Source organism: Equus przewalskii, chromosome 7 (assembly GCF_037783145.1).
Source record: "Equus przewalskii isolate Varuska chromosome 7, EquPr2, whole genome shotgun sequence".
Lineage (NCBI taxonomy): Eukaryota > Metazoa > Chordata > Mammalia > Perissodactyla > Equidae > Equus > Equus przewalskii.
The window spans coordinates 9,680,743-9,695,007 of NC_091837.1; the positions used below are offsets into that span (position 1 = coordinate 9,680,743).

General features: G+C 57.8%; 1 protein-coding gene across 4 annotated transcripts in view; it reads left to right on the plus strand.

Annotated features, from left to right (window-relative positions):
• Window positions 1-14,265, plus strand: part of TTC28 (tetratricopeptide repeat domain 28) — a 597,272-nt gene that overhangs the window by 570,512 nt on the left and 12,495 nt on the right. For all 4 annotated transcript variants that reach the window (XM_070628671.1, XM_070628672.1, XM_070628673.1 and 1 more), the window contains 4 exons: window positions 5,773-5,952; window positions 7,944-8,664; window positions 11,025-11,149; window positions 13,507-13,738. In XM_070628671.1, the coding sequence (XP_070484772.1) occupies window positions 5,773-5,952; window positions 7,944-8,664; window positions 11,025-11,149; window positions 13,507-13,738 (1,258 nt within the window). The remainder of the gene's footprint in view (window positions 1-5,772; window positions 5,953-7,943; window positions 8,665-11,024; window positions 11,150-13,506; window positions 13,739-14,265) is intronic.

Here is a 14,265-nt window from a genome sequence, read left to right on the forward strand (position 1 = left end):
TTACCTTAAAAAGTTCTGTTTGATCAATTCACTCAATCAAAAATGTGTGTCAGGGGCCGGCCCAGTGGCGCAGGGGTTAAGGTCACACGTTCCAATTCTCACTGGCCCGGGGTTCGCCGGTTCGGATCCCAGGTGCGGAGATGGCACCACTTGGCAAAAGCCATGCTGTGGCAGATGTCCCACGTATAAAGTAGAGGAAGATGGGCATGGATGTTAGCTCAAGGCCAGTCTTCCTCAGTGAAAAGAAGAGGATTGGTAGTAGTTGGAGCTAATCTTCCTCCAAAAAAAAAAAAAAAAAATGTGTGTCAGGGGAAAAAACCGAACCCTGTACACAGTTATGGAGTATCCAGATTCCTAGCAGTTTTTTACTTCTGGAATCTTTGTTGTGGACAGTAAAATCCATCTCATCCCAAATCTAATCAGCCCAAAAGCTCACAGACCCACGAGTTTTCTCTCTCTCCCATGGTGAGCCGGCATGTTTATTCCTCTGGCCTGTGATACTGTGAAACTCTGAGAGACCGCCTTCGTCCTCCCAGGAAAATGAAACCCCACACGAGGAGGGCGCAGGCTGATCCTCTGAACCCTGGTGATGTGCAGGGAGCACGTGCCTCTTAAGCCAGAAGTCAGGACACATGCAGCATCACATTTGATACCGGTGCTTTCTGAACAGCTCAGGACCCCTGGTCCCCATGAGGAGATCCAGGAGAGCCCCACTGACCAAAATGGTGATCACACCAGATCTCGGCACCCAAGCCCGTGTCAGGATCTGCGGGCTTGCCTGGGAGAGCCGCACACCCAGAAATTTGACTTTAGAGTAGCTGCTTGGTGGTGGATTTCACAGGTGTCAGGTGTCACGGACACTCAGTAAATAGCTGTGGATGATGTCATGATGGTGACATGAGGATGAGAAGGTTGGTGGTGACATCGGTCTCACTTAGTCCCTGGGCTAAAATCTGGAGCTGGATGCTCCAGAGAAGTCATTTATGTTTTAGCCACATTAATGTTTATAAACACCAGAGGGAAGGGGTATGAGGTATACTGGAAAAACGATGGAGGAGAAAAGAATAGTGTAAATAATAGGGCCTGTGTTCAGCTTATCTCGAGCACCTGAAGACAGTTGTGAATTTACATGTGACCAGTATATGCCAGTACCCTCTGGGTGCCAGGCACAGTGCCCCACACACTCCCGCAGCTGGCTTTGCCTGCAGGCCTGTGAGGTAATGGACCTGAGCACTGTCTTGTGGGTTTGGAAACTGAGGTGCAGCGAGGTGACTGTCTTGTCGCCGTGCTCAGAACCACCACCCCACCCCCAACCCTCACCAAGCACCCCACGATCTAGCAATTCCAGGTCACTAAGTGCTTCCGACACAGCAGGATGACCCAGACCCCAAGGCAAAGGGCTCTCCCTGGAATGTGCCTTCCCTTCCTGGTCACTGGACAAAGCTCTCCATCCTTTCAAGCCCAACTAGACAGAGTCTGGGTCTGATCACACAGTAGGTTAACCAGGGGAAGTTGAAGATCAAGACTTATTCCCCGTGGTAAAGGAGTAACTCTAAGATAGAAGGCAATTCTGTGTGGTTCTCTTGGGCTGAGGGGGGATACCCAAGAAAGGACAAATACTGGAGAAGGTGGGGTCCAGCCCCCTGGAGAGCAGTGACATTCACTGGTTTGGCCAGGCCGGAGCTGGTCTAGAGTTGCGGGACAGCATCAGACCCCCTCCAGTGCGGGTGGGAGGCCGGGCGATGAGCTGTGAGGGCAGGGGGGATGGGAGGCCAGGCACCTGTGGGCTGCACGGGCCTGGTTTCTGTGCAGAGTGGGCTCTGGGAAGGTTCTCGCTAGGTCGAGATTGCAAGGTCACAGAGGGACCCCTGGGCTCCCCTGGATGTCCTCACACACACTGCAGACCTAGGCAGGCAGGAGGGCTCCTGCCCCCCACAGTGCCCCTCAGCGCCCCCACTGAGGAAGCTCAGCACCGTGCTCACATGACAGAACCGGCTGCAGGATTCCAGCCCATTGCCAGAGCAGGTGGTGACTGGGCTTCGGGAGCTGAGAGGCTAGAAACTGATAACAGTCGCCCGGAGCCACCTCCAGGGTGCCCACCGCCCACGCCGTCTAAAGAATGACTCTCTCAGCCACGGGCACCACTGGGCTTTAGCCACTTCCGCTGCCTGCTGGGGCGCCGGTCTCTGCCCACTCCATCCCCGGGCCTGGCCCGCAGTGAGCACTCCAGTGTCTTTGTGGCCTGGACTCACCCTGGGACGGGCGGGGCGGGTGCAGTGGCGAGTGTGAAGGGTGCCCCTGGGGGAAGAGGCAGGCTTTGGCATACCTGGCCTCCTTGTCTTGTTCTCCTTCAAGGATCCATTTCTAGAAACGGTAGAGGTCAGGAAGTCCGAGTCTGTGCTGGAGTTGTTTGGACTCTCTTAGTTGCAGGTGTCAGGCTGATGACTGAGCCCTTTATCTTTCAAACCCAGGACCTAAGGAGCCAGCAAATACCCTTTCTAGACTGACACTCGGAGGCGCAGAGCAGCATTCCCTTGAATCATCCTCTTTTTTCATCTAACAGATGATGTCTAATTTGGATAGAGACATCACTTTATTTTCTGTTTCCAAGTTCACATTGGATTATAGCTAATCTTTCAGTACAAGGGCAATGCTTGCATATCCTGGAGGTAGAATTCAGAAGACAGTTTCCAGGGCATCTTTTCCAGCATGTTCAGTCAGTTTTCCCAGTGCCTTTTCCCTGGAGCTGTCAGTCTGCCAAGTGACCTGGCTGCTCACAAGCCGGTCTGCTGTCACCCGCCTCCTTCCACGCCACCCACACAGGGGTCCCATTCAGGGCCACCTCAGTACCAGCCACGACACTGTCCTGGGAGGACCCAGACCTATGAGTTGGGAGGCGCAGTGCAGAGAAGAGTCTCCCAATCTCCCAGGCTGAAATTTCGGAGACTTTTCTCTCTCCTCACCCCTAAGGTCACTCTTCTCCCAGTTTTGGCAACTCTCCTTGTCCCCTTCTCTTGACGTCTGTCTCCTTGTCTGAATTATCGTGCACAGCCCCATCTCCTGTGGTGCAGGCTGCCTCTGAACACTTTGTTGGAGGTTCCTCAGCAGAGGACACATGGCAGGTCCCTACAGCCTACAAGAGCCCCATTTTCCTGCCTGACCTGGGGGCCCTCTGCGGTCTGGCTCCTGTGTTCCTCTTCAGCTTTGCCCTCCGTTTATCCCACGGGACTCATCTGCCCAGGCCGGGCCTTCCCCAGCCCTCACATGCCGGGGCAGCCTCCTGGCGGGGTCTGGCCCCGTGTCCCAGGTAGGCACTCCCACCCTCTGCAGCTGCCGTTTTAGACTTATGTGGTGCTGTTATATTGAATAGTGTCTCACTCCGTAAGGGCTTCTTGCGTACATTTTGTTTTTCTGAGCAGATCATTGGAAGCTCACAAGCAGGGACTGAGTCCCGGCTTATCTGACTTCTCTGTAGTCCACAGTAAGCACATGACAGACACTATGCAATGGCTGATGGAGAAGCCGAGGCCTGGCGGGGAGAACGACTTCTGACAATCGGGCCACATGAGAGGACCACGCCTCATAGAAAGAGTAGACATCACTTGTCAGAGAAGACACCAGCTGTCTTCGAGGACATGAGATCACTCATCTTTAGGCTTGTGCCGGACGAGAAGGTCTGGTGGGCAGAGTTAGCAGAGGCCCTGCAAAGACATTTGACCAGTGAACTCTTTCTCTAAACGGCTTCCAGCCTGAGGGTTACGCCTCTTGCCTTGCCCAGCACTCCTTGATTGCCTGCGAAATAGGTGCTGTCATGACCAGGGACTTGTCCGAGAGTGGTGTGTGTCCTGGTGACATCAGTGACCTGTGGGATAACACCTGACAGAGATTTTTGGGGGTTGGGGCCCCGGCAGCATGAGTCCAGGGAGGACCTACAAGGATGGGGCTGGTGTCTCATTCAAACATGCCTGGCCACCCTGGGTCAGCTGATGATGCTGCCAGTTTTGCACATGGCAGGTGGCCCAAGCCCCCATGTGGCAGCAGGGCTCTCGCTGAGCAGCCAGCAGTTGCCAGTGTCACAGCTGCTGACCCATCACTCAGGTCAGGGCACCTCAGCCTGGCCGCTCCGGTCCAGCTTCCAGGTCCGCTTGGCACAGTGCAGCGGCAGGTGCGCTGACCTCCAGAGCGGCCTCACAGAGCCCCCTCCACCTGCTGAGTCAGGCGGGGCCTCAGGGTAGCCCCCAGAGGGGAAGTGGGCCAGGAGCTGACAGCTGGAGTGAAGCAGGGCCGTGGGTGCCCAGGCCTCCCCACCGCCCTGTGCCAGCCCAGAACTCATCACAGACAGCATTGGGGTTGCTGTGACACACCCTACTTTCTCCTTCCTGGGTTGTACAGAGACTTTTTTTATCCCTTCTGGGAAAATAGCTCTTAAAGCAAACAAGAAGCAAATTGGTTTAGTAATTTTTATTTCTGCTTTTTTTACATGCATCTAGAATTTTAAAAAAAGAAAGCCACAGGGGGTTTGTACAGACTGAATGTCCCGCCAGGCACTTGTCACTTTGGGTTAGCTGAGTGCCGTCTGCCACCCTCAGCGAAGCGCCCACAGCAGTGCGTCAGACGGATTAGGCGTGCACATTCGCTCCTCCGAGCACAGCAGCACCCTGGTGGGCACTGCGCTTGGTTGGCAGACGGCGTGAGGGTGAGCGGAGCCTAACTGGGACTCTCCCATGGAGGCAGCACTGCCCCCGAGACTCAGACCCGGGCCAGCACCCCGGGCCCTGGTGCTCGCACACGGTCTGTCAGACCCGGGACCTTCTCCCGTGCAGGCTCCCAGCGGCCGGGGTCAGCTGAGCAGCTCCGGGCAGCATCTCCTTGAGTACCAGCAGCAGCTTCTGTTTCATCTCTGTGTACGCTCAGCCTGCATCTAGTCCCATTTTCACAATCGTTGCCTACTTATTTTATCAAAATTCATATGGCCTTAGTCTCCATCAACAATTCCTTTGGAAAGAGATGAGGACGGGAATGAGAAGGTGTCTGTCTGTCTGCTGTGGGTCTGCGTGCACCCTCCCTCAGGGCCTCGAGAAGGGCCTTTCCGGGGTGGTGGGTGTCACATCAGTGTGTTAGATCTCCTGACAGCCCCGGGGGAGTGGGTGGGGACAGCACCTGCAGAGCCCAGGGACAAGGGGCCATCCTCTCCTCAGAGGAGGAGCACAGAGGCCCAGAGATCACGGAAGGGCCCAGAATCAGGAGCCCTTCTCCTCCAGAGGATGTCATACCAGGTCCCAAACCTTCTGTCCACACTCTGGTTTTCTAGCCTGCTTGCACTGAGATGGACAGCACATCCCACTCTAGCTGAGTTCTTGCTGCTTGTTTTGAGAGGAGTCATTCCTGCACTGCTCTTAGGGTCCCTGTGCCACACAGCGTCCCCTACCCTGGTCCTTTGGGCCACACCGTGACTTGCAAGCCTTTTCTGATTCAACTGCCCTTTGCATTAATTCCCTGCCTCCTATAGAAACATCTGGATCTATTGGGGCCAGTCCTTGTCTTTGTGGGACATCCCCTGCCATGACCCTGGTCTCCTGCCTGCTCTGCAGACTTGAAGAGACTGCCCTCTGACCTCCTCCTTGGGGCCTGTGAGGCAGGCAGAAGCCCCCACTTGGTGATGCTCCCGTGGGCAGCACCCCACCCCATCACCCACGCTCCCGCACGGACCCTTTGGATCTGCCTGGTCCCTCCTGGGCATGTTTCAGTCAGTGCTCCGTGCTTGCTCTGCAGGGCCTGATGCACTCCAGCGGCCCCGTCGGCCGGCACCGGCAGCTGATCCTTGTTCTGGAGGGGGAGCTCTACCTCATCCCTTTCGCCCTCCTGAAGGGAAGCTCCTCCAACGAGTACCTCTACGAGCGCTTCGCCCTCATCGCCGTGCCCTCCCTCCGCTCCCTCAGCCCGCAGTCCAAGGTAAGGCTCGCAGCACGCTCGTGGGGCCTTACTCTCGGGTCCTCGAGCCACGGTCTCTCTGGCCAGGAACTCTTCAGAAGGTTGATGTTACAGTTTGCAGCTGGGTAGTATGACCTTAGAGTAGATCTGTCCAAAGGTGGGGGGACAGCCCTCCTGACCCCTGACAAATCTTTGCTACCTCAGGAAGCTATGATTTGCATCATTTCTGTCTGAATTTCTTTACTGTGACATCAGGGTTGGGAGCCACTCAGAGGCACTAAGTCAGGCTTGAGGCCAGTCCGAGTGTCTGAGGAAGCTGGTTGCCCATGGTCAAGCATAGCCCTTGGGGAGGCGCTGTGGCCCAGCCTTCACCGCGCTCATCCCGCCCTAACGCTGACCGCTGACTGGGCGCCAAGTCTGCCCAGCGGAGGGACCACAGGCAGGGGTGGGACAAATAAGATCAGCGTCAAGTGGAAAAGAGTCCCACAGGCCAGCAAAAGGACTGCAAACAAATGAAGCGGCTTGCAGGGAACAGGCAGGGACTTGAGTCTCATTCAGCAAAAACATCAGCACAGGAAGAAATGCGAAAATGAAGAGGCGACAGTGGCCATCCGCAGAATCATGGGTCTCAGCCCCAGCCACCCTTGGCCCTGCCCATCTGATTAGAGAGCCTTTTGAGCAACCTCAGTCCTCTCCCTCTTCTCCAGACTTGCTCAGAGACCCTGAGACCATGGCTTCCTCCTGCCCCGTCCTGGCTCCCGACGTCCCCACCCCCCTGGCACTGCGCTAGCAGCACCCGCACCTGCCCCAGACATGGGAGGGGCAGGAACTGCTCAGCCGTCAAACTTGAAGTTGCCTGCAGGCAGAAGCTGCTCCCAGGGCCCCTCAGACCCCTGAGGGCTCGGTCAGACAGGCCTCCTTGCGGTGGAGAAGGTGGTTTGGGAACCAGGCCCTTGTTGACCTTGTCATTGGCATGGTTCTCAAACTGGGCCAGTTTCTGCCTCACGAGGTGTTAGAGATCTTAGTTTTGACTGTTTTTGTTGCTGAACCATACCTTTCTTATGGGACAGAATCAGTTCAAAGTGTTCTCTGAGTTTTTCTCGTGTCCATGGTTGACTGTGAAACTCAGACGCAAAGTGAGCTGGCCTCATTGGACACTGTCCCGCACACAGGGCCTGCTGCAGGAGCACCAGGGGTCAGCAAGCGCCCATTAAGGGAGCTTTATTTGATGACAACAGTAAGCTGGCTGTTTGCCAGCTCAGCCAGGGAAAGGCAGAGTCCCGTCTCCTGACAGACTCCCGAGTTTAAGGCATCACTAAGCAGAGGCACCAAAAAGTTATTTTGAAATAATGTGATACTTGATCTTTCCTAAAAAGCATCAAAAGGCATCGTGGGGAAAATCAGAACTCTGTTGGACTTCTTCATGCTGATGTTAGGATCCAGTGATGTTTGTATTCTGCAGCACGTAAGGCGGAAGGGAACTCTCATCCTCCAGTATGTCGTGCCTCCAAAGGACGTCGTTTGCCCTGTCTGCCCTGAGAGTGACTGGCTTCTGCCCAGTTTAGACTGTCTCCCCTGCAAGCCCTGTCTCCCCAGGAGTGGGTTTCCCATCCCTAGGAGCACTCAGGGAGGTCTGTGGGAGGGAGAGACGTGGGGCAGGCTGGCACCACAGCCCCTCGCCTCCTCCACGTCCCGTCCCGTCAGCGCCTCCTCACGCAGCCCTCCCGGGCCCTCGCAGACAGGAAGGGTGCTTCCTCCCATCCAGCTCTGGTCGTTTTCAGGAGCGTGTCCTAGCACGAGGGACTCTCAGTGAGAAGTGCACTCCTGTCAACGGGGTGTTGAGAATGCGTGAACGAGGTTACTGGGAGAACAGGCGGAGTCAGGCTAGACCCGGCCCTGACCAGACAGCTGGCCGGCCTGTGCTCTGGAGAAGCCCCCCGCCCAGCCAGCCACTGCCTGGCAGCCTGGCCACTGTCTGACAGGTGGTCTGCGTGTCTTTCCTCCCCTCCTAGTCGCACCTGAGGAAGAACCCACCCGCATACTCCAGCTCCACGTCCATGGCAGCTGTCATCGGCAACCCCAAGCTCCCGTCAGCAGTGATGGACAGGTGGCTGTGGGGGCCGATGCCATCAGCCGAGGAGGAAGCCTACATGGTGTCCGAGCTGCTGGGCTGCCAGCCCTTGGTGGGCAGTGTGGCCACCAAAGAGAGGGTCATGAGTGCCCTGACCCAAGCCGAGTGCGTCCACTTTGCCACCCATATCTCTTGGAAACTGTCGGCCTTGGTGCTCACACCCAGCGTGGATGGTAACCCTGCCAGTAGCAAGAGCTCCTTCGGCCACCCCTACACGATCCCCGAGTCCCTGCGGGTGCAGGACGATGCGAGCGATGGGGAGAGCATCTCCGACTGCCCGCCGCTGCAGGAGCTCCTGCTCACGGCGGCTGACGTCCTGGACCTGCGCCTTCCCGTGAAGCTGGTGGTCCTTGGCTCCTCGCAGGAGTCCAGCAGCAGAGTCACGGCCGACGGGGTCATCGCGCTGACACGGGCCTTCCTGGCTGCCGGCGCACAGTGTGTCCTTGTGTCTCTGTGGCCTGTGCCCGTGGCTGCTTCCAAGATGTTTCTCCACGCCTTCTACTCGTCCCTGCTGAACGGCCTGAAAGCCAGTGCTGCCCTGGGGGAGGCCATGAAGGTGGTGCAGAGCAGCAAGGCCTTCTCGAACCCCGCCAACTGGGCAGGTAGGAGCATGGCCGCCGGCTGGCGCCTCTGTCCGTGGGCCTCGGGGTGGTCTTCACAGCCCCTGGGTGGGCAGTGGGGAAGGGCGGCATGGGAAGATTCAGGGAGAGAGCCTCGTCTGCTCGGGCTCTTGCCTTCTGCCAAATCAGTCTCGTCTTCCTATGGCATTAAAATGGTCTTTTTGATCAGGGAGCGGCAGAGCAGTTTGCCATCGGGGTGTGAATGTAAAACTCCCCCTGAGCTTATTGTCCACTGGATGACCCATCCTATGGTGCCCTCATGTTAAAGCCTGACTCCTGAAGAGAGCAGTGTTGTAGAAAGACCCTGGATTCGATCATCAGAAGCCTTGGGTTTGATCTAGCTCCACGTCCAGGCTGTGTGACCTGAGACAGGTTACTTACCCTCTCTGAAGCTCGGTGTCCTCAGTGATAACGGGGATGGCAGAGGCAGTGCCGATGATAGCTCTCTGTCCACATCTGAGCCCTTCCATGAGGAGTGGCACATGAGGTGGCACACATTCTGGAGGGCCAGCAGTGCGTGCTCTGAGTGGGCCTGTTGCAGGGGCACAGAGGGTCTGGGAGTGAAGGGAGAATGTGTCCTGTGACATCTGGTCACAGGAGGGGGGCGAGGGCCTCTGCCTCTCAGCTCCATGTCATGACCTGTGGACCCACCCTGATGGGCCTCGACCCACAAAGTCCTAACCCAACCCCAAGCCATTCCCCCAGCCGGCCTAGCGCCAGCCGGGCTGTCTGCTGCCAGCCTCGTGAGCCTTCAGCCTGAGGTGTTCGCTCAGGATCGGCCCCACACGTCCCTGAACACTCCAGAGCCAAGGGCAGGCCCACCACTGCTGGGACGACGGCACCCACCTATAAAGCAGAGTGTCTGAAACCTTGAGAAACAGGAACACCAGAAATGCTATTCCAAACACTTCCATTTTAGTGTTCCAGTGGCAAAAAATATACCAGGTGTATATTTAAAAGTTTGGAACAAAACGGCTTCCACTTTACTCTTCCTCTCAAGATAAATCCGGTTGCCATGCGCTGATATTGCTGGCGTCGTTTTCCGAAGGTGGGTGGCCCCTGAAGGGGAGCCGTGGCACCCCAGGCCCAGGGTCCCGCCAGCGCAGAGCGGTGCCGCCCACGCTATGGCGGGCACCAGCTGGATGAGCCGGGCTGTTGAGAAACGGAAACACTTGTTTACTTCACCAACTCAACACAGCAGAAGCATTTTTCAAAAAGGTTCAAGAACATTCAGTTGGTCCAACAGGCCTCCACTTTGGCGACCTCGCCTCACAGCCGTCTCCTCATTATGCCACCACACGGGCGGGCAGATCCTGAGGGTTTAGCCTGGCTGTGTTGCTAAACTGCTTCTGCCGTCAGGACACGCAGGAATCAGAGGCCCTGTCGGGGGTTCCCATGGTGGTTGTCTGCTCCACATCCGCTCCCGGCAGTCAGAAGGGGCTCTGGGCCCCACGTGGTCCCACAGGATGTGCTGCAGGCTGTGTGCGAACCTGGCCCCTGGGCTTGGCTGTTTGTTCCCTGCAGGGCCGGCTGCCCCTCTCTGCAGGACCCCCTCTCCGTCTTGCCAATATGCTTACAGAGGTGGTGTTTTGTCCTTGTTTAGTTTTAGAGACAGATAATATAAAAGTCACAGCTTTGTTCTGGGGAAAATGACGTTTGATGATGTTGGCCTGTTAGCCTCGGCTCACTCACTCTCCTGGAAAACCCTGTCCCTCCATTATTTGGGGGCAAGTTGGTCCTACAGTTGCTTGGTGGCTCGAGGAGACTGCTCGTCCGTGCCTCCCCAGGCCCTGCTGGTGGAAGTCAGGGCCGGTGGCCGCGTCGGGCTTCCCCAGCCCAGCCCTTTGCTCGTCCTTAGGATGGAGGAGCACCTCCTCCTGCTGCCTTGTCTGTGGCCCAAGGAGGAGTCGAGTCCACCTGCCCCTCTGTCCCTGGGCATGTTCCAGACAGACAGATGAATTTCAGGGAAATTCAGGCAGGTCATTCCTGGGGGTGGTGGCTCGCCAGCCCGGGACCACACAGCCTCTGGCCTTCACTCACAGCACCGCAGGAGAGCAGAGGCGCTCTCCTGAGCAGCTCTCCCCCAAGCAGCGCTCTGCTTCTGAGCCATTGCACAGCATCGATTCTTATGGGGGATGGGACGAAAGGGCGCCCAGCTGCCCCGGCTAGTTAGACGGCCCACAGTCTGCTGGGAGCGGCCGTCCTGGGCAGGCCCCTTTCAGGCAGGGTAGCTGAGGCGTAAGCAAGCTGGAGAGGCCAGCCGGGGCTGGGAGCGGGGCTGGGCTCCCGGCTGCCCGGCAGAAGGGAGGCGGGCTCTGAGGTGCCCTCCGTGCTCTCCGCAGGCTTCCTGCTCATCGGGAGTGATGTGAAGCTGAACAGCCCCTCGTCGCTCATCGGCCAGGCCCTCACAGAGATCCTACAGCACCCGGAGCGCGCACGGGATGCCCTGCGAGTACTGCTGCACCTGGTAAGGGGGCCGCGGGAGCCCCTCGCCAGGCTTCCTGGGAGCAAGTGAAGTGCACGAGGAGAGAGGGGTGGTCGAGGGGTTCCATAGCATCCAGGGACTAGCATCAGTGAGCAGGTGGAGGAGACATCCTTCCCCAGTGTCCAAGGGTCGAGCCAGTCGGTCTGAGCGGTGAGCATGATGTGTGGTGTCATGCAGATGGCTGCAGCCGTCCTCGCCAAGACCCCGAGGAGGGGGCGCTGAGGAGTGGCCTGGAGCAGAGGCCCACACCACGGCCCTTTCTGGGCCTGGGCTCTCTGCGCCTCAATTTCCTCCTCTGGAAGGGGGGATAGAACGAACTCTTCCAGGTCATCATGAGGATTAGAGAAGAGGTGAGTAGCTGGCACACACAGGGACCCAGTAGCTGAGAGATGGTACTTCATGATCAGATGACACTGGCCTTCCCCTAACGGCAGCTGGAAACAGTCCAAGCCTGACCCTGCCCTTGGCCAGCCCAACCTTGCGGGGCCTGGGCGAGGGCACAGATGGAGGCCCCAGGCCGCTGTCCACACGTTTCAAGTTACAAATCAAGCCAAGAAACAGGGACGAAGCTTGTTCCGCGCTTCCACCGGGACAGCCTGGAAGGCCGCTTCAGGCAGTTTAGCTCTTCGCCTCCTTGGAGCTCTGCCAGAAAGACCAGCCTCGCATGGGGGCAGGGCCCGCGCCACACCAGGCTCTTTCCAAACTCGATGCCAACAGCTGCCCCATGGCCCCCTCGCAGCACAGAGGTGTGCACACCATGGCCCAGTCCGTGCTCCGTAGGGAGGCCCAGGGAAGAGCTCTCCCCAGGCCCTGGGAGCTTTGAGTGGGGAGTTCAGAGTCTGGGGCCTGGGGTCCAGGAGGGCATGTCCCCTTGTGGGACAAACTGACTGCCCCCTGGGCCTGCGGTGCTGGTGCTCAGTGCCCTCCTGGTGATAGATCAGTCACAAACATTTCTTAAGCTTAGGGTCTGCCTGAGGAAGGTGTTCTCAGCCCTGGAGGAAATCAGTGTGTGCACAGGCAGGAATGCCGTAACCCGAAACCCTCCGAGAGTCCGCAGGTCAGACGGAGGGAGCCTGTGCGCCTGTCTCCCCGATCTTAACCTGTGCCCGGAAGCCACACAGAGCCTTTAAGCTGCTGGGCACTAAGCCCCTTCTCAGGCCCCTGTCATCCCCAAAGTCACCCTTTTTCCTTGCTGCATCCCCAGCTGTTCTTCTTAGGTGGCCAAACTGCCACCTCTACCCACACGTGTGGCTTTCTTCTCCCCCAGGCCGTGGAGCAAGAGCCAGCGCTCAGCTGCTCCCCATTCGGCCTTGAGGTCCCTCAGGCACATTTAAGGGTTTTCTCTTCTTTCTTGGCTTCATCTTCTGGAATGAGTTCAGGGGCCATGGGTCAAGTCCCCCAGCCTTACCTCCTTCTAACTACCCTGGGTGCCCCTTGACCCCAGTGGGCAGTGTCTCTCCAAGGTCCTTCCAGCCCAGCCTGATGGACAGCCAGCTGGCTGGTCTGTCCTGCCCGGGAATGCTCATTTCCTCCCGTTTGTGATGTCAGTCCCCCGCATCCCAGGGTTTCACTGTACGAAAAGTCTCAGGTGACATCTTGGATGACTCTCCTGCCCCTCCATGTGCCCAGGGCATGTGATATCTCAGGATGGACTGAGACAGAAGCTGCTGGGGGAAGACCAGGGGGTGTCAGAAGTGCTGTGGAATGCTCACAGGGGAGAGTCCCATAGTAGTTAGCTGGATGAACTCAGTCCACATGTGCCAGGCACCGGTTTAGGCCCTAGAAGGTGGGAGGGGTACTTGATGATAGAGGGGGAGGTATAGGTTCTGGAGGCCAGTGATGTGGGATGAAGGAGAAGTTGGAGGTGGGGGAAGGACATTGCCAGCCAAGGTCCCATGCTGGGCACCGCTTGGTTTGTGTGAAGTGGATGGGCAGTGAAGGGGGTCTGGAGGCCTGAGGGTTTATCCTAGGAACGGGGATCTGTTCCATGGTGTGGGGCAGACCCCTGACCTCAGATTTGTCTTCAGACAAATCACTTTCGTGTCTGTGGAGAAGAGCCTAAAGCAGAAGGAAGTGGGTTGGGGAGGGGACAGAATTCTTCCTAGTCGCACCAGCCCATGCTGGCTCTGATTGTAACATCCTTTCCCTTTGTACCCTCCCTTGCAAGAAGTCGGACCATTGCTGCAGCGTCATGGTCCTCAAGCCTGGGTGCCCAGGCGGCAGCAGTTAGCCCTGCGCTGGCTTCACACGTGGGGCTTTGTGTTCCCTGAAAGCCACTCAGAGAGAAACCGGGGCTAGCTCCTGAGCATAGTGGTGCCTCACTCCACCTTCCGTTCCAGGTGGAGAAGTCCCTGCAGCGCATCCAGAACGGGCAGCGCAACGCCATGTACACGTCCCAGCAGAGCGTGGAGAACAAAGTGGGCGGCATCCCCGGCTGGCAGGCCCTCCTCACCGCCGTGGGCTTTCGACTCGACCCCCCGGCCAGCGGCCTGCCTGCGGCCGTCTTCTTCCCAACCTCTGACCCGGGTGACCGGCTCCAGCAGTGCAGCAGCACCATCCAGTCCCTCCTGGGTGAGCCTCAGGCAGGGCTGTGCCACTGAGGGACGGGCTGCCTGCATGCACTGAGAAGTGGGTGACCATGGTCCCTGTGTTCAGGAGCACGCTGGATTGCGTAGCTGGGGAGGAGCAAGAGAGTGTCTTAAGAAAGGGCAGAGTCCCACACACAGACTTCTCCCGATTTGGAGGAAACGAGTGCTCTTGACTCAGTCTTGTGATCGTAGTGGCAAGGCCACGTCTGCCCCAGCGGGCACGGCCCTCGCTCTGCCTCCTCCTGGGGTAACATGAGGCAGTGTTGGGCAAACAGGAGCCGCTATTAATATTTATTGAGCAGCTTCGGATCTGACAGCCGTGTGGCCAACCCCGGGGCAGAGCGGGCTGCAGATGCTCAGGGCTGCCCTTTGTGCTTCTCCTGGGTGGTGATGCTGCCTGGGCAACTGAGACGGGGTCCTGGGAAAGTGACCGTGCAGTTGCAGGAGGGGCAGGACTGGCCCCTGCCTCCACCTGCCTTTCTCAAAATCATTCTCTCCTTTTCCAAGTCA